Source organism: Acanthopagrus latus, chromosome 22, assembly GCF_904848185.1.
Source record: "Acanthopagrus latus isolate v.2019 chromosome 22, fAcaLat1.1, whole genome shotgun sequence".
NCBI lineage: Eukaryota > Metazoa > Chordata > Actinopteri > Spariformes > Sparidae > Acanthopagrus > Acanthopagrus latus.
The window spans coordinates 20952911-20972769 of NC_051060.1; the positions used below are offsets into that span (position 1 = coordinate 20952911).

Below are 19859 nucleotides of genomic sequence, written 5' to 3' on the forward strand. Positions count from 1 at the left end.
ATAGGTTCGGGAGTGGCTGAGCACGCAGCGTTTGTCTTTTTCTGTTATCGGACACTGGGGAAAAAAAGGTGCAATATGTAAGAGTTTACCAGTCAAAGTATTTTTTAGTCACAGATCGATGGTGTTAATGCACAGTATGTGATTTCTGCCGTTAGGGGTCTCTCAATCAAAATCAAACAAAAGACGTAAGTAGAGTGGGATCATGGGAGTCCATGAACAAGGAATAATCACGATCCACCCGCTGACGTATCATCTGTTTTCAGAGACGTTACAGCGACAAGTGACTTAATAAGCTACAGTTACGTTGCGTAAACCTCTGTATCTCTCTGTGTTTGAACATAATTGGAGACATTTGGGGTGACGTGTGACTTCACAGCTTAGAGTTGTGACTCGAGCCCACACCTGAGTTGATGTACAAGGTGACATGAGCACCGGGCTGCTCCACCATCACAGCCTGCAAATGTGGTGAGAGGAGAAAGATCATCCATCTTGGTTATCTCCTCCGTAGAGGCCGTTTTTCAACACACACACACACACACACACCAGCCCAATTATCCCATAAATCACACTGGCTGTGAAAAACACATCTGAGCCCTCATAATAAATGTCAGATCGCCTCGGTGCTTGTCATTCACGCCCTGCAGAACAAGCAAACAACGTATTGTGGCTGGTTCTGCTGCACCTGCAAGCCGTTCTGGGATGTAAACATAATTAGGATTCTGTGGCGGCGTATTAGTACAAAACTACAAGAAAGCCAAACAGCTATTGTGTAACAGGACGGCTGAATTTATCCAGCAGTTGTTTACAGAAGTCCAGGCAGAAGGTGTCCTGATGATAACAGATATGGTCGTCCGTGGTAAACACCTGACTGTGCATCAGCATGCCAGGAGCAGGAATGAAGGAGGGGAACATCAGAGACATTCTCGCGGGATCGGTGTTGATAACCTCAGATCTGAGGTCTGTGCCAAGACCAGACAGGCAACTCTCCGAGGGCCCGAGTGCACAAACAACCACGGACGAGCCAAACTGCTTGAACTTGGAACCGGATCCAGGAGTGGACCCGGAGCAGCTGTGATGCAAGGAGCCGCTCACACCGTGGACTAAGTGTTGCATCATCATTAAAAACATTTTATTTTGATTTAATCAAATTAGTTTTCAAGTTTCAATTTCATACTGTTTTACTTTGTTTATATTCGGCGGACCCTGCCACCTTGCCACCATGTCCCGGGAACTTTATCATCCCTAGTTTGAAATTTCTTCTCCAAAAACTACAAACTGCCCCTAAATTAAAATGACTTTCAGTTCTTGCTGCTTTTACCCTCTGCTCCACTTCATGTCAGAGGAAACACCAGTAGTACACATTAATATCGTAAAAACATGAATAACAAATAAATTAGGATGTTTTTAAAAATGTTATTATTTGTATGTAAAACTTTATTGATCTGGTGCTTCAAACATTTTATAAATGCGTTTAAATATGTTGTTTGCATAAATCTACTTGTGTGTGAATGTTAAAGACAAACAGAGGGACTGTGTGAGCTTACGTCATCAAGTCGTCATGGTTTCTCCATTGATCATCAAGTCTCAGCTGTATTTGGCGCGCGCTCTTCATACCCAGCTCGCGCGATCACAGCTGGCCAGGTCGGCAGCTCGAGGACTGTCTCACTTCTCACTGAGGAGAGAAGAAGAAGAAGAAGAAGAGAGGAGAGGAGAGGAGAGGGGGAAACTTCTCTTCGGCATCATGCAGACTTTTATCGGAGCCTCGCACCTCTTATTGGCTCTTCTGCTGCAACTCGTACCTGCGCAGGTAATTCAACACTTTTCAAAACACGACGTTTTTCTAATGTTACTGCCGGCAAAGTGCCTTTTTTTCCAGTTAAATTTGATTTATGTTATTAGTTTCTGCTATTTATTAGCGACGTATTTCAACTTATCATTTATCAAAACGACCTTTATTTTGAAATTCTATTTAGAAGACAGCACTAAGATTTTCCTTTTTAGGAGAAGACTGTCTTTTCACAGCCAGCAGGGCTCAATTACACACATCTGCTCCACACTCTTTTAGCACACTATCTGTATTTTGACCAGTTGAGCTCCACCATCATTATACCATCATGTATTCAGGGCGTTCAGACAGATAGAGAGCTGTGAACTGAAGATGTACCAGCAGCCTGATTTATAGACAGCTGGCTGACTGACAGCTCCAGGTTGGTGCTCCTGTGTGTGTGAAGAGGATGTGACCCTCCTCATCTCCCTCTGGTTTCTTCTTGGTGTGACATCATCCGTCCTCAGGACCGACAGATCTGATGTTTTTTTAATATGAAGTCCAAACCAAAAATCTCATCACGTGGGACGAGACGTGAGATGAGTTAAAGTCACCTCAGAAAATGATGAAGTGCATTCATGTCTCGTGTTTTACACAGTTTTGTAAAGTAACCAAGTACTTTTAATACTGTACTTAAAGGTGCAGTATGTAGTTTTGGGCATGAACTTTTAATCAGAAGAGAAATATCTTCTTTGGCTGATTAACTAATTAAAGAAACTCTCTTTCTTTTCACAACTTAAAAAACAAAATTACCTTTAAAGGACGACAATATTTCAAAGTGTTTTACTTTGTTTATATGTGGTGGACCCTGCCACCCTTCTAGCTTCAAACAGTGTTCCTGGGCCTTATTTTCCTCTGAGAAGAGTTTGTTTATTCACTTATATAAAATGTAAATATGTCTGAGTTTGTATTATTACGTCATTAATATTGTAAATATTAAAATTCAGAGTTTGAATTTCTTCTCCAAACTACAAACTGGCCCTTTAAATTAATTTACCTGAGTATGAGTTTCAGTGACATTAGTTTCTTTGCCGATTCAGATTAATATTGTAAAACATGAATATCAAGTACAATTAAGATGCATTTTTAATTATGCGAATGTCAAACTTTATTGATCTGGTGTTCACTGACAAGCTAACAAGCATTTTATGAATCATTAAAATGATCATTATAATCCAATTACACAATATGTATCTTGTATTCTGAATAATGACCCGCTAACTTTTACTTTTAACAAGTAAATTGAAAATTAAAAGCACATTTTGAATGCAGGACTCTCACTTTTAGCTGTATTTCTTCATCGTGGTGTTAGAGCTTTTGCTCAAAGTGGAAACAGACAACTTCCCGCTCGCTGGCGTTGCGAAGTCGTGTTATTTTTGGCGCCACTGTTGCAAAGGCGACCGTATCGTTTGTGTTTTCCTTTAGAGAAGCAACAACCAACAGCACAGGACTTGATGTGAGTGTATTCATTCACTTAGTCTTTAATGGAGATGTGAGAGCAGACAGAACGGGGAGGGAAGACGAGGTTTATAAGGAACTAATCTGAACTCAGAGGATGTCATTACTCTACACAGCATTACACTGTGCAATCAGCATCTGACATTTAATGAAACGTTGAGGTAAAAAACCTGTCTATGGCCTATTTAAGTGGAAGATCTGAGTACTTCTCCTTCCACTGGTAACACTGTGGAAGCAACACAGTGACAGATAATGAACGGCAATGTTGCAACTTGTACTTTAAAGACTGGTGCTTTTTTAGCCTCCAGAATCAGGAATAGTGTATCTAGAATTTGTTGAAGATGTCCGTCCATTAAAAACTGGTACAAATCTATTTCTTTTGGTCCAGAATGCAGGTTAGCAAATGTCCCCAAATTTGAGTAGATGATCCAATCTGGGACCCAGAAGGACACTTTGATTTACGAGACTCCCATCAGGTCCGATGAGACTTTAGTGGCTTCGAGTGCTGTTAAGTCAGCAGACCTACCGTCTTTATTTGTCAAGTATGAACCAAAAGACAACAGTGACATTTAAAAACCATACTTAGAAATATATGGAGGAAGGGTGTGGAAAAGTTTGGGAGTTTTTTCAGCATCATAATAACCGGTGTGCATTTGCCTGGAGGCTTTTTTTAAAGGTCCACTTTTGCGGTTTTGGGATGGCCGACCAACCCGACCTGACAATGATGAGTTGCGAGTTAGACTCAAAAATCAACTTTTCTTTCAAAGTGGACCTTCAAGTTCTAAAATTAGAGGGGTGAAAAGGAAAAATGAGAGAGGAGACAAGAAAAGAAACACAGTTTTTTCATGTTTAATGCTTTATTTCATAGTGTTCCTTTTGTTGTAAAGCAACAGATTTAGATGTTATCACGTCCAACATCAGGCCACCCCATCACAACGCTGTACGGTTTAATTACAGCTGTTGTGATGCATCTGGTTCTGTTGCTGGATGAGGTACAAACTCACATAGCTCATAGCAGATGTAAAAAATCCCCCAATAAAACTGCATCTGACATTTAGAAGACAGTTTTCCCATCAGTGTTCGCAGAGCGAGGGGGCGGGGGTGGTGGGGGAGCAGCAGAGAGGTGAGGAGTCAGAAAAGGAGATTGTTGATATTCAAAAGAAAGCAGGGAGCCAAGATCAACTCTGCACTTGTGTTTCTGCTCAATTTGGTGTTCGGAGATCGGGAACGTAGCAATTGTGAGTTTGGAAGGCCAGGGTTGTGAGAACCTCACAGAAATTCATGCTGTGTCACGATGCTGTTGAGTACTGCCTTTGTTTGAACTGTGTTTATTGTGTGTAAAAACCTCCCATGAGGAAAGGGGGGCAGCTATTCTTCGCTGTTATTCTTTGCATACTTTACCAGTTGCGCTTCTCGTTAAAACAAACCTTCTGGTGTGTCAGAAAAATTGAGACATCGAGTGTATTTTTGTTGTCGGTTGGCTCGTGTTACTGTTTTTTTTTTGCTGACCGGCAAACAGTGACACAATGGCAAACTCAGGTATTCATGCAGCATCATTGTTTTTACTGGACCGCTGTGTGTGTGCACGACTCTCATCTGACCACAAGAGGGCGCTCCGCCACTGTTCAATGGACTCATTATTACTGTGACCACCTGCAGAACATCATGCTCTCCTCTCACCTCTATCAGTTTCCTAGCTTGGGTCTGTTTAGCATTGCTGTGAATACTTTCATCAAATGAAAATTAACTGTGGATCAATGCATTTTTTTTTCCCACTGTACTTTGCAGATTTCACACCCTCCAGAAGAGGCTCACACAAGAAGTAAGGGCTTTAACACTCGATCACATCCCACTGAACCGGTTTAAAGACGTAAGATCCGACTTGTCTTGTAGTAATGCGGGTCCAGGAGGTGCTGGAGAAGAGCATGTGCCGGCCCATGGAGCAGCTGGTGGATGTGGGGCAGGAGTACCCTGGAGAAGTGGAGTACATCTACAGGCCTCTGTGCGTCCCACTTTGGCGCTGCTCCGGTTGCTGCGGGGACGAGAACATGGACTGCCAGCCTACCCTCGAACGCAACATCACTCTGCAGGTGTTGCAGGTGTTGCCGTGCTAATCAGATGTACCTGATCCGAAATAACTAAAGGAAGGTGTTAGAAATGCACTTTGTTCTCTCTTTGCTTTGCTCCGCAGGTGATGAGGATTCACTCCTTGATACACATGCGTGTGGAGCTCACGTTTGCGGAGCATCAGACATGTGAATGCAGGTGAATCACTGACTCTCTCAAATAAAAACTAAATGTGAACAGAGACAGCTCACTGCCTGTTTGTTTGTCCTTTTTTCCCCCCCCCTCCCTGTCTTAGAGCCCGTGAGAATCTCCTAAATAATAAAAGGTCAGTGGATGAACATTTTATCTCCCAGACAAGAACGCATCAATATCTTCATTGCACTCTGCTCTTCCCCACACAGCAGCGGCGAGTCTATCACAAACAGACCTCGGAGGAGGAAACACAAGAAGACGGCGAAAGGCTGTAGCAAGTAAGAGATTGATTGCTGTCCTGTGACACACACACACACACACACAGTTCCACGATGTTTGGACATTTACGGTGACATTCATCACCGTTTCCTCCACATTGTCAGACTACCAAGGACAGATGAGATTAAACAGTATCACAATATATTGTCTGCTCCGGTACTCTTCTCTTTGGCAGGGCTGAAGTACATGTAGCAACCTGATCCAGGGCTGCTCAGTTCCAACCAAGGACTGCCAGTGTCAACATTTAGTCTAAACATAACCAGATTCACTTATCAAGAGTTCCCCTCCCAAAAAAGAGGATCAGTGGAGAAGACACATTAAAGACACCATGCATATTTTAGATACGATCCAAACCTGGTTTTTAAAAGATGTTTTCCCAAACTGCTGGCCCTTTAATGGAGTTTGATCTCTGGCAACATCCCCGACATGCAATATTCAACCAGTTCTGAAAAAAACTCATCTGAGTATAAACCCATGTCAAACTGATCTCTTCTGTTCAAAGCACTAGAGAAAGTTAATGCAACCCAGTTAACTGGTTTCATGTTTGCAGTCAGGTTTTAGAGCCCGTGATAACTGAAACAGACCCTGGTCGGGCTCAGTCGGTCGGGCGTTCTTGGTCGTCTTATCAATCTCCATTTCCTTTATTTATGATTTGAGCTGTGGAGTTCCTCAAGGGTCCATTCAGGGCTTTATCGTTATTTTATATTTTACATGCTTCTGCAAAGTCAGATCACCCAGAATCATTGATTAGATAAAGTGTATAATGACAAATTGGAGGTCATTGTCTTCTGACATACACGACCCACAGTAAACTTAGCGGGCTAATCAATGACTTTACCCAGACTGCAAGAAATCTTGATGACGAGCGCTGCGGTCCAGTCGTGTTTCTTCCAGCGTCAGCCAGAGCTCCTTCCACCGGTTTACACCAATATATGGAATTGGTTTGTCACTTGCGCCAGCATTAACTGGCTCTCTGAAGCTTGTCACTATGCATCTGACTCAGTTTGAGCAAACAACACTGGAGATAACCGTGCGACTGCAGACTAAGTTCAACACCAGCGACAGAGCTCAGAGTTCAACACCAGCCTTGAAATTGAATCTGACCGGGAGATTAATCCCAGCGAGGCTGGTATGTTGTTTGTCTGTGGGCTTCACTCCTTTTTCTTTCTCTCTTTGCTTTGGCAAGGGAACTTATTGTATCACCAACAGTGAAGGTGTTGACATGCCCAAAATAAATAATGAATAGTGAAGGGGGGACACATTATGAGGTTTAAAAATGAAAGCAGCAAACAGAATTGTAGAGCGTTATCAAGTGGTTCTGTTCAAAGGGTCGCTCGTCAGACATGAAGATTACTCATCCGTGTATTAAATACTACTCGGCCTGTGAAAACAGCTGTATGATATCTTCTGTTTGTGGCTTTAGAGGGAGCTTTCTAATGTCTGTGGAAAATAACCAGGGTGATATCATTTGGGTTACGGGCTGCAGCAGAAAGCCTGTGTGGGGGCTGGGGATGTGGAGTCAGCGTTCATCTACAGAGACGCTGTCCAGCTGATAACACTGTAGCAGATCTAGGACGCCGAGCTCAAAACAACACAAACGCCCATATGTGCACTGAAACAGTTGCAGCACTGTAATCTTTGCTCTTCTCCACGCTGGTCATGAAAAGATCCATTCTTTAAAAGTGCTTGCAGAGAACACAGTGGGAGACAAAATCCACAATCTTCTTTTTTTTGTGCAATCATGTGTTCAAAACCCACGAGGCTGTGACGTGCAAATGTAGTAAGAGCAGTCCGAGTGAGGCAAATCAGCGGGGAAATCTCAACTCTCAACTTAAAAATCTATTTATTCTATACATAAAAATTAATATGTATAGAATAAAGATGGCCTACTCACATTGGGATCACACTATGGAGGGATCTCCTCAGTGAGTAACGAGCTGCTGCTCAGTTGTGTGAAGGTCTTTCATACAGTTGACTTTCTCTCTTAAAATTTTGACTTCCAATCTAGTTATTTACTTTTTATCTCTTAATTCAGACTTTTTGCACCATGATTTTAACTTTCTATATCAAATGATGACTTTTAATCTCATAAATTCATCTTTTTATTTGATAATCTTGACAATTTATCTCATAATTATCCCTTTTGGACTCATAATTAGGACTTTTCTATTTCATCATTAAGACTTTTTATCTCATAACTGTGACTTGTCAGACTAGGTTTTCATCTTAACCCCTTCGAACTCTGTGTCCATTGGAATGGAACTATTAAAAATCTGAGTTAACAAAAATGTGATTTTTCCACTTTGTTTTTATGTTGGTTAGGAGTCAGAATCAGTTTAAAACATTTTTTTTTACTTTCTATATTAAATGATGGCTTAAATTCTCATAAATTCACCTTTTTATTTTATGAATTTAACTTAACTCTGTTATCTGATGGAAATGGACTTCCATACTTCAGTAACAATTGCAGTGATACGTCTTATGGGCGTCTGAGTATTGCTTTCAGTGAACTTATAATTTCTGCAGCAAAGATCCTGAGTATCAGTATTGGAGGCATGACCCGTGGCTCAGTCACTGAAGCACATAAACCTCTCGCTCTTGGGAAACGAGAAACAATGGATGATTTGAAGTTGGGGGATCAGCGGTAGGTCAAGTGTTTAGAGCAGCGACAAAAGGCTCTCACCATCTCCTCTGATAAGAAGACCGAGGGAACATCTTATCCTTAAAAGAATTGGAAATAAATCCATTCGCTGTGTCAGCTTGTGTGGCTAAAAGAAGAAAAGACTCTTGGACTTGAGGTCACTGTAGGCTGCATTTGCTGGTGGTCCTCAGGTCCCCCCCCAATTACTTATTATATCAACTGTGCAGGAACCTGTGTGGCCATGTTGTCGTGGCTGTTGTCTGATCAAACGTAACACTGCATCATAACCTGTCTCGGCTCCTACTGCTTTATAAACGGGGGCCCCTCCGCCCCGTCTTTAGTGGCCAGGGGACCACACAGTTGCAGAAATTTTTAATTTCTTCCAGCAGATTCAGGAGTCACAAATTGTACAATGTCAGCACTGAACATAAACTGAGCTGGAGTACAACTTCCTACATAAAACCCAGAGGGAATAAACATCCACTTTGATGGTTTCACGGTGGCCTCGGTGCTGTGACAACCTGACAGGGAAGTTTTGGGATTTTACTTCGGTGGTTCTGATGGACGTTTTTGCCTTTTCACTCTGCAGTGAGGAAAATGTGTCTTTCACACAGACGCTCAGTCTTAAGGGACCTGTGACTGTGCCATGTAAGCCTGTTCAGTAATCCATCCATGTAGGTGTTGAAATCATCATTTGGCTGCGTTTTCACACATATTAGTGGGTCTCGTAACTTTTACTTGAAATCTCGGGAGAGAGGGAAGCACCAGAGGGTAAGATTTGCCCCCAAAATCATCCACTTAATGTTAGAAAAGAGGTTGTAGTGAGTGACTCAAGATCATATCTTATGCCAGTTTCAGGTAACATGTCTCTGCTTAGAAACAGGATGGAAACCAAGATTTTGTAATGTTTTGATGGGATTTCAGCAAATAGATGTTATGTAAGTGCTGTTAAATATGTAACAGGTACTTCTTATTGTTCCTCCGATGTTTTTATCTAATTCAATTATGCATTTGAACAAGCCTCTCTGTGTGATGCCACACTCAGAGCTCAAATAATGATACCCAGTAATCATTTCTTCCTACGTGGTGTCTGAATCTGTTTTGTTTGCTGTTGGATATAGTTTTTCCTGTGGTTTAATAGCCGCAATTCTACTGATGGAGGGAAAAAAGACCAGCAAAATGGAAAAGAAAGTCATGAATAATGTATAATCAATATGCGATAATTAACATCAAATGCTCTGCTCCAGCTGTGTCTGCAGATTTGAAATTCAAATGAAATTTGGTGAAGTCAAGCAATGTGGGTTACAAAATGGACAGCGATTTATTTTTGTCTTTTCAGGTGCCAGTTCCCTCAAAACAAGATACATCCTCACTGATTCACACATCTGTCCAGAGCGTCATTTGGAGGACTCGCCTGTGGATCGATCATCGACCTTCATCTTCTGCCTGACATCTTTCCTCATCCAGTGCATCCACCAACCATCAGACTCTACATCTTTTCTTTTTCTGATGTATCATCAAATCACAGAGACTTTTTCCACCATGGCTTCATCTTCACCGTGACTTTTGCAGATTTCTCTAGTTATTAGAATCGTTAAGAAACCAAATCCTTGCTGGTACACATCTAGAGACTGAAAACACATAAAGCGTGTGACTTCCCTGTCAAGTGTTATTTACTTGTGAAGAGTTCATGAAATAAAATTCACTCCCAACTACAACAAAACCTCTGTGTTAATCCAGGCCCTGCATTTGCATGAAGATGGAGGGGTACGTACGAGGACAACTGTGCAGCTCTTTATCTCACAAGGCTCTGTAGTAAGCGCATTGTTAAACGAAGCACAAAGGGTTACTGTTATCCGCACGTTTGTAGTACATTCACGGCCTTTCACCGACATGTGAGATGATAGAGGTGTGGTTAGATTAATAATGGCAGAGATTCCTCTCCTGCAGTATCTCTTTTAACTGGATGTAATGTACCTGTCCAGACAAGTCATTAAAGGGAATAACATAATCATAGGTGAAACCCCATATTCTGGTTTTGTTGTGAGTGCCATCAGATACTATAACTACTGTTTTGAGACAGTATTCTGTGTTATAATGGTACTTTTCTTCTTTACACACTTTTGCCACCTCTTCCTCCATTTTTTTGCAGCATGCATGGGGAGTAAAGTAGTGTAGTGAAAGAGCAGCATGCCTGCACGTGAGAACGTTTTGTTCTCATGGGCAGTGTTGTGTTTACTTCTTCAAACATGCAGCCCAGAGCGTAGGTTAGCTGTAGGCCAACCAGCCTGTTATGTAATACACTAGAACCGGTCTCACGTCACAGAGTTCCCCGACAGTACATCTGAGATGACTGCATACTGTCCCGCACACACCCCCCGACTGACTACACGCCCGAACACAATGTCCTCAAGTTGCCACACATTTAGCCCTGGTCACGTTTTTCAGCTGCTGGTTGCGCCGGCCAATCAGAAGGCAGGGACTCTATCAAGTGGGCGGGCGTGGAGGTCTAAAGATTGTGACGTGTATGCTACTCCAGGCGTGACCACGCCCCAGACTACCAAATATGGTCGAGCGTCTGTAACGAATATCCCATTCCTTAGGATTTTCGGAACTATTGTCTGTGGAAGATTAAAACCCTATCGACCGTCAGTATTTATATGTGTGTATATTTATATTTTATCGCCCGCAGAGGACGATTAACGTGTAACCGTTACCGGCCGTTGCCACCGTGCTCCGCATGTGACGGAGGGAACAGGGGAGGGGCGGGCTGTCTCGTGCATTGTACCGTGGAACACTGAGTTCCAGGCAGCGTAGCTGTGCATCACCAACCGCCACACCGAGGAGGAGAGCTCGGCTAGACGGCAGCAGGAGAAGTCGACCCGACTACACGATCGCCACCCTTCACCGTTGAGGACAGCGTCGCTCGAATAGCACTCAGAGAAAGTACGTTTATTTTTCTTTTATACGTATATCTTTTCTAAAAATAATTTGTGGTGTTTCCGTGACGAGTACGCAACGTTACTTCGCGTCAGTTAGGTGAGCGCTGCTCCAACCCTTGTTTAGTAAACGTTAGCATTAGCATGTTGCGTAGCTTTCCGAAGTGCTAACTTTGACTTTTAAGTGTTCGCTTAGCTCTTTGCTAGTCAGGCCGTCATATGTTAAATGTTTATAAATTCAGTTGCTTCGGTTAACTAATGTTGCCTTTTCATGCCGGTAAATGTAATATTTGTGGCGCTTCCCGACAGTCGTCAGCTTCATACGAGCACCAACCGCATTTAGGAACGTTAGCTCTATTTGCATTTAAGCTAATTAAATACTTTAGTATCCTACTATATCACTGCTACGTGCTGCGTTATTTTACTCGCTGAAAACTGACGACGGGTAATGATTAGACTGTCAGTAATGTCACAGAACTCTATACTCTGCAGGGTTGGGAGGCTTACATTAAAAATGCATTAGATACAGTTATTTAGTGCCTATTAGAACATGTAATCATTAACGTGATCCAGCTATCACAATATTCAAGTGTTGTAGCTTTATTGCTTTGCCTTATTTTTAGATTACTTCAGTACCATACGAATGCAAATAAAGACTAGGGAAAATAAATATGATTAAGATGACTTTTACTTAATCTTACGATCAAGTGTGTCATCTGTGAGAATAGACACGTGTGTATCTGTTTTCACTAGGCACCAGAGGGATGTGTGAAAAGTTGTCATATTTGCACATGTGCATGGTTACAGACTAGTACTTCACTATTCTACAGTTGTAATCCTGTAAGTACTCCTCTTTTTTACGAATGTCTGGGCAATCTAATTATATCCTTTTTTGTAATTCAACTAGGATACTGCTCATGGTTTTTTTTTGTATTCTAATTACGTAATCATGTTACATATACTCCCCAAGCCTCATATGAAAAGGGATTCTTCTCATGGTAGTTTGATTCTCAGCCTTTGATTTGCTAATGTAGCTGCTGTGAGACTTTGTCAAGCCAAGGACACTGTCAGTACAACAGGAAACAAGATGAGTACCAAGAGGAAGGCAGAGAGTCACTCAAGGACAGCGAACAGACCTCGCATTATGAAGTCTGGAGGATCCCGAGCTGATTCAGAGAGAGACTCTGGATTCTCAGGTTCGAGCTTGCTCTCATCACAATTTTTAGTGCTTAGATTATAATGCATCACTTTATTGAACTCCATTTACTCTTTTTCCTGGTCTACAGATGCTAGCTCAGAGCATATGAGCGCAATGGACACAACAGACTCTGAGGGTTCACCCCGCCAGCGGGGACGGCAGACCTCTGGCTCTGGCCCTCAGCCCTCACAGTTGGCTGTGGTAGGAGGCTCCTACTCAAACATCTCTCCCATGATCATCATGAACAACGTCCTTCTGAAGCAGGTAAACTGCATCTACACGCTGTAACATAAACCTGAGCTAATTACGTTTTCTGTGTGCATGAACTGGATCTGTGCTTCCACTTCCAGCCTTCAACCTTTGAACCTCAGGCTGTGTTTGGGGTCACAAACACATGTGTTGTGGTCCAGATTTATTGCATCTGTGCCTGAAGACTACTTGCTGACCAGCAGCAGAGAGCTAAAACTAATGTAGATGCACCTAGAAGTGAAATTAAGACTTTTCATTAAATATTGATAAAAGGGGGGACACCAGGTTAGACTATGGAAACCAAGAGCAATGTGTTCAAGGTTTCTTGCTTTAGTAGTGGGTCATTAAAGTTTTATGACAGACATTATGATCTCAAACATGTTATACAACACACCAGTGGGCATGATCTGTTTATCAGTAAACTCAGTGAAATCATTGTAGTCGGTGTTTAACCATTTTATTTTAATTTATTCAGTGGAATGGCTGATTTCCATCACAGCTTGTTAATGCAGCATGCAGTTCTCTTCCTATTTAGATATTATTATAGCTTGTAGGCTTTCATAGTATAGTGTATCTTACACTGGTACTAGCACCAGTCTATACTGTCAGACACAGTGATATGGGCCTTACCTGAGTCTGCAGTTGGTCTTAATGAATAGACTGAACATCAGCGCACGTGATCCCAACCTCCTCCAGACTGGTTAAATGTGGGTGGCCAGGCATCTCTGTGAGCAATGAAAATAATAATTTAGTGATATTGACGAACAAAGTCATTTCAGTGCCTCCAGAAATGAAAAGGGAACGTGCATGTGTGGGCAAGAGACTTATACTGGTGATTATGTATTGTAATTATTATGATTCAACAGTGAAGTGTATAGAATTACACTGCAGACGGGAGTCTCTGGTAATGTTGACAGTCAGAGACTGACATGTGACAGCTGATGCATGAATGGGTCTAGTGCATGTTGAATGTGCGGTCAGCATCATACGCCAATACCCAAAAGGAGAATTAGTTGTCATAGAACAACTGTTCAGGTTGCTATGTGACCATGACAATCTGTGTGGGAGGTGATGCTGAAAATATAACTGGCAGGGAATCAACAGAAAAATTAATGATATTGTTTGATCATTTTAGTTACTTGTAAAGTACAAAAACTGAACTTGTTGTTCATGACATTAAGTTTATTAATGATGTGTCCATTTGCCACTGATAAGTAATCAATTTTAGCAGGACTTTCTGATTTGTGCAATTTTGTGGTTTGTGTTTGCCACTATTTCATAGTGTGATGATTAATTGGTACTCTGTATTCAGTCTTTTTGTTCTCACTTTGAAAATTGTGGTGTGTCACAGTTTTTAATTCATTTACATTGTGTGTCATTGTAAACAACTAACAAGAAACACACATGTTCAAACAGGGAAGTGCTAATTAGGGACCTGCTTCTAAATCTCTTAATTTTGACTCTGTGCCATTGCAGCCTGGAGATAATCCTCCTGCCCTGAAGCCTTGGGGGTTTAGTCCCACAGTGGAGGTGGTTCAGCCTGTTGTCCAGCAGCCTCAGGTGGTCTTCCTCCAGCCTGTGGTCTCTCGTCAAGCTTCTCCTGCTTCCAAAGAGACGTCCTCTAGACACCGGCGCCCTAAGAATTATCTACCAATCCTGAAATCCTACCCCAAGATTGCTCCACATCCTGGAGACACCTCCAGTTCCTCAGGGAGAGGAACTGCTGCTTCTTCCTCATCCTCCTCCTCTTCTTCAGGGTCAGAGAGAGGCAGCAGCTCAACCTCCAACCACCGGGAGCACTCTCAGAGAGAGAAGCAGCAGAGAAATCTGTGTGTCAGTGCCAGTAACTCTGGCTCATCCACTCCCAGTCTTCCGGCTAGCCCCAGCCCCATGTCTCCTCTGCTCCAGAGCCGACTTTCTCTCCACACACCAGACGCCAGTGCTAGCAGTAGTCCTGCCAGGGAGAGGCCTTCATCAACTGTCAGCCAATCAAAATGTACCACCTCCCTGTCTTTTACTCACACGACTGGCTCCAAAAATGAAACGCTCCCTGTTGTTCCCTGGGGGGGCACCCAAGAGAGCAGCTCAGCAGGAGAACAGCACAGCGGGGAGGGCGACACTGATGTAAAGAGGAAGCGCTTCTGCAACACTTACAACATCCTGAGCAAATCTGGCCTGCTAGACATCGCACTCCGCACAAAGGAGCTCCACCGGCAGAACCGACGCACACAGAGCGACCTAGAGCAGCTAAAAGAACACACAGACCTCTTCCTTCAGGCTGTGTTCAGCGGTGATACCAGCATCTATCTGAAGCTGCAGGCCAGGCTTCAGGAGGAAGACAAAGAGAAAGATGGAGAGAAAGCTGCTCAGACGAGCTTAAAGGCAGATTAGACCTAGACTAGGGCTTGACAGTAATCTGTTAGGCTAGGGTTGGGGGTTGGAACAGGACGGATGGACCGAAAGTAATGTGCTCCACAAAACACACCCTCCACCCTAGAATCTCACACAGAGTATGCTGTGGCCTACATTTTGGCTGCCAGCTGCCTTAGGGCCCTGACACACCAACCCGACCTCAAAGATTGGGTGCAGATAAAGACTTTGTGTTGCCTGGCATTTTCTGCCAAAATTTGCATGTGAACTCATCAGAAGTCTAAAGGTGGTGGCACATTGATCACCGGCATGCACTTATGTTCCACACCTGTGTGAGACAAAAAGTTTTATTCAGAGGTCTGTGTTTGTAATCCAGGGAACATCGTGGCAAAAGAAGACAAGAAAACTACCCTATAATCTTTCAGATTTTTTCGAAAAATCCAGTTGTGCTCAGATTCTGAATTGGAAATGTTGGCGTATCCCCTTTTAAAGAAAAAAGTATGAATATATATATTGTTCATTTTGACTAAACGCTCCGTGAGTGTTGGTATCCTGCGATCTTCAGCTTGTAAAAAAAGAATGATATCGAAGATTTGTTTGTTCAGTTGCTGCTCATTTTAATTGCCTCTGTCAGTGATACAATAAGCTCATTCCAACAGCTCCAGAGAAGGTTAGTGTTAAGGCTGTCAGTGAAAACACACTGCAGAAAGTTTGGGCGGCCACACACATACAGTGCTGTCCAGGCACCAGCTGTCGGCTTGGTGTGTCTGGGACCTAAGGTCAGACGAGGCCACAGCTCGCTGTTAAGACTACATCTCTCACTGAAACTGCTACTCTGCTGCACAAAAATCTTTTGCTTGTCGGCAATCAAAACCCAAAAGCCCAAAGAGATTTGGATCTAAGGCACACAGGCATAAATCAGAATGCACAATACAGGCTCAGAATCTGAAAAAGAGCTCGATTAAAGCCCCTTAGATTGGATATTTAAAGTTTAACAGTGAATGGCAAAGTGTTTCCATCTAAAACTGGAAAATATCAGTATGCAGCTTCTAACAACCGGCTGTCTCCCTGCATGAATTAGGCAGAACTTTCTGTTGTTACAACAGTTTTTGATCATAGTAGCTCTCTAAGATCATGTGTTCCACTGATCCTGACGTGCTGCCAGACATCCAGTTGACAGCCACGGTGTGTACACAGTCCAAAATATTTTATACAGCAGGTTACGGTTACATAACATGGATGGTTTATGACAGGCTCATGGATACATTTTCATGTCACAGTGAATGGGTCCAGGGCCTCACGCCAGTCAGAATCTTTGAATAGACAAACATATGCCTCAAGTGTCTTTTTAGTTTAAAACTCGGTGTGAAAGATTTGGCACAGCCCGTTAACGGTTTCTAGTTTCGCATTCCCATGATGTTGATGGCAGCTATAGTTCAGTGCAAACCGGCTGGAGGTAAAGCTCTTAACAGCCAGATGATGCTTCCCCGACAACATCCAAGGGTAAAGAGTGCTTCCTGTAGCTCAACCGTATTTAACAGTGACTTCAGTGAGTTCTACCAGTTGTTTTTTGAGTGTGTTTTTTTTTTATATATATATACACACAAGGATGTAATTTAATGTGGCAATATTATCTAAGTGAAGCGCAGACTTTTTCTATTGTTAAATTCCTTAAATTCCTGTTTTTGTTTGTGTAAAATATTTAACCGTTTTTTTTTAAGACATCCATCAAGTCAGGTTTGATGAAGATGATGTTGTGCATCAGCTTTGGGCCTCACAAGTCCAGATTAATAATATTGTGGGATATTTATGAATTATGGCCTTAATATCCAAGCCTGGTTTATGTCACAGGGGGTTATCTGAAGTGAGCTCTGGGCAGAATTTAATGGCAGCTATGATGGCAGAAAAGTCTTTTTGTTTAAGTTAGAGTACTTGAAGAGCATTGTGAGGCAACATAAGCACACTACCACTACCGGTGTCAGTAAACTATTTCTACCGTACTGTGGTTCTCAAACTGGGGGGCCCTAGAGCCACTGGTGTGGACGGGAGAGTGAAATAGTCTGCTGATGCTATTGTGTTGAACTTTGTTTCACTAAAATTCCACTTGGATGATTTTTTTTTCTGAGTTGCTTCCCCTGTAATTGTTACTGACTTTGGTAAAATTGTGGGGACGGGGTCATGCCAGAAAAAGTTTGAGAACTACTTCTAAGACACAGCGATGCTTAACATTAATATTGTCAAATGTTTTTTTTTTTTTTTTTACTTCTATCATTTTCCTGTATAAACATGTTTTTGTATATTTTGTCTCTAACTCTATAATGATATCAGATGTGATGATAATGTACTTGCTGTGCTTTTGTTAACTTAAAAGGCCTCGTGTGGAACATCTAAATTAAGGGATAATTTATTGTCTACTTTAGCAGTTTTGACCATTTTATACAGTTGATTTAAAAATTCTGTGCACGTATGAGGGTCATGTGGTCTGTTATAAAATGTATGGAAGTGTTACACAAACTCGGACATTTGGTTTTCTTTGTGAATGATTTGTGGGTGTTCTGCTGCGTATCTTTTGCTTTTGAAGGGAAGAAAAAGAAAGAAGACATAGCAGATGATAAGATGGTCTGATTGAACATTAAACAATGTAAATTATATTTACGTATATGTTTCAACTTGGAGGCGTCGTTGGATTAATCTGACCCAGACAGCTTGGAACATTTTAGTTTTCCTGACATTGGAGTCTGCTGTTCCAAGAATGTTCTGTTTGTAGCAAAGTTATATAAGAGATGAATTTATTTTTGCTTTGACTCCAAGTGAGAGACTGTAAATCTGTCTTCTGCTTTCAATGCGTTATGAGTGCAATTTAAGCTAACAAGAGCAGCCAAACCGCCTCTGTCTGCAGAACAGCTCTGCAAAAATCCAAAATTGAAATGTTTGTAATCCATCAGATGTTCAGAGGACCCGCAGTTAATTGACAAATGGCACCTTAATATGTTTTTTGTACTTGTGTGTTAATGATGCATGTTCTCCAAATGTCGAACGTAGAAGTTGCGGTAGCATTTGAACATGTCATGATCATGCAACTCTTAAAGTGTGCAACCTTACGACAAGGTTTTAAAAGCCATGGTTGGCTCAGTGCAGAGCAAGTTTTGATGCATGGAAAAGAACCTAATCGTGTCATATTGTTGTAATATTTGTGCTGTTGTCATTGTTATAGACTGACATTTGTTTCAATACCATGCGTCCTTAATGAAGGCCTTATTAAGACACTGAACCAGGACAGCAGCGAGACTGCTGGCACTGTTTTGGTCTTTTGCCTTGACTGAAAAAACAAATGCCAGCAAGTTTGAGCTCTTTTTCTGCAGCAGAGTCAAGACTGTACAAATGCAAGTCAGTCAGTCAGTCAGACACACAAACACATGCTGTCTTCTTGATATTGTTCTTAAAGGCTCGCTGTGGAGTCTGATGATCTTACGAACAGTTCAATGACTTGCTGGAATTGGATCTTGCTGTTCTGATGCTGGTTCACTGCCAGTGGAAAAAATGATGGTGCTGTAACATCTGAGGGGTCAGCAATATTTTGGCTGATGACAGCACAACAACAATGACCGTGTCCAATGTTCTTTAAGAGCTTTCTTTGTTCGCTTCCATCAGCTTCTACCACAGCACATTTGTTTATTGAAGCGCAGGAATTTGACTTTGTTTACATGGATCTGCGGTGCTGTGGCGACTCTTTCCTGGACGCTGTCCACATGATTGACTATTGACTGAACTGTTGCAACACAAGTCTCTGGACTGTATTCTATATGCTACAGGCTGTGCAATAGATTGTGAATGCTGTCGTCGTGATCATGATTATGTGTGACCGCAGTTTTTTTATTTCATCTTTCAAAACAATAGAAGTTGATTAAAAAAAAAAAAAAAGAGGACCAGGGTTTTTTTTTTTTTTTTTTTTTATTCATTCAGTAGGACTTGTGTAATTTTTTTGTACCACTGGATTTTGAGTGTTTCATTTAATGTTGGCAGCTTTGTCGCCTCAGTGCATCTCAGACTGCCTTCTTTCACTTTGAAAGATGCTGAACATTTTTGTGATTGTTTTATCAAAATGTTTCAGTCATGCACCAGCAATGATCATTAGGCCGAATAATTCCTTCAGTAGAATTAGGCAGACTGAATGTAATGTAGCTCGCAGGCAATCTGTTCTTTTTTAATTCTGAAAACTGTCAATGCAGAAAGTTGTGTTGAAATGCTCACTGAACTCTCTGGTAGAGGATTCACCAAAACAATAGTTTCCTGCCTTGCAGTTTTACATATCTGGAGACAGGGAACTTGTGATAAATAATGACGCTTCAGCTATACCAATCAAAGATCAATAACTACGATTGAGGGAGGGTTTGTTGTAACTTGCTTTTTAGGGCTGTTTTTTTGTACATTTTAGTTTTAGAGACTCATTGCTTGTGTAATAAATGTCATTCCAAAGAAAATGTTCTTTTTGCGTGTGATGTTTCATTTCTCTGTGATTTCTGTCCAGATCAGTCCAAAGGAATGTTACGTCTTCTTGACAGTCAGCTCAGACCTTATTTCTAAGTAACACAGACAGAAGGAGTGTTAATTGTTGAATTTTGGATAGAGATGAGACAGAGC

General features: G+C 41.9%; 2 protein-coding genes across 5 annotated transcripts; both read left to right on the forward strand.

Moving 5' to 3' along the window:
* Nucleotides 1-1598: 1598 nt before the first annotated feature.
* On the forward strand, nucleotides 1599-10505 carry LOC119012251 (vascular endothelial growth factor A-like). The gene is made up of 7 exons (XM_037085891.1): nucleotides 1599-1807; nucleotides 5072-5105; nucleotides 5177-5373; nucleotides 5475-5548; nucleotides 5646-5675; nucleotides 5752-5820; nucleotides 9802-10505. The coding sequence occupies exons 1-7, from the start codon at nucleotides 1742-1744 to the stop codon at nucleotides 9836-9838; spliced, it is 507 nt and encodes a 168-aa protein (XP_036941786.1). The 5' UTR covers nucleotides 1599-1741; the 3' UTR covers nucleotides 9839-10505.
* Nucleotides 10506-11047: 542 nt separating this feature from the next.
* On the forward strand, nucleotides 11048-19697 carry cipcb (CLOCK-interacting pacemaker b). 4 transcript variants are annotated; one of them, XM_037085890.1, is made up of 5 exons: nucleotides 11048-11408; nucleotides 12155-12241; nucleotides 12416-12597; nucleotides 12688-12863; nucleotides 14325-19697. In XM_037085890.1, the coding sequence occupies exons 3-5, from the start codon at nucleotides 12489-12491 to the stop codon at nucleotides 15237-15239; spliced, it is 1200 nt and encodes a 399-aa protein (XP_036941785.1). In that variant the 5' UTR covers nucleotides 11048-11408; nucleotides 12155-12241; nucleotides 12416-12488; the 3' UTR covers nucleotides 15240-19697. The 4 variants fall into 4 exon arrangements, with proteins under 4 accessions (XP_036941785.1, XP_036941783.1, XP_036941784.1 ...); XM_037085888.1 differs by having other exon boundaries at nucleotides 12436-12597; XM_037085889.1 differs by lacking the exon at nucleotides 12155-12241 and having other exon boundaries at nucleotides 12436-12597.
* The last annotated feature ends 162 nt before the right edge of the window (nucleotides 19698-19859 follow it).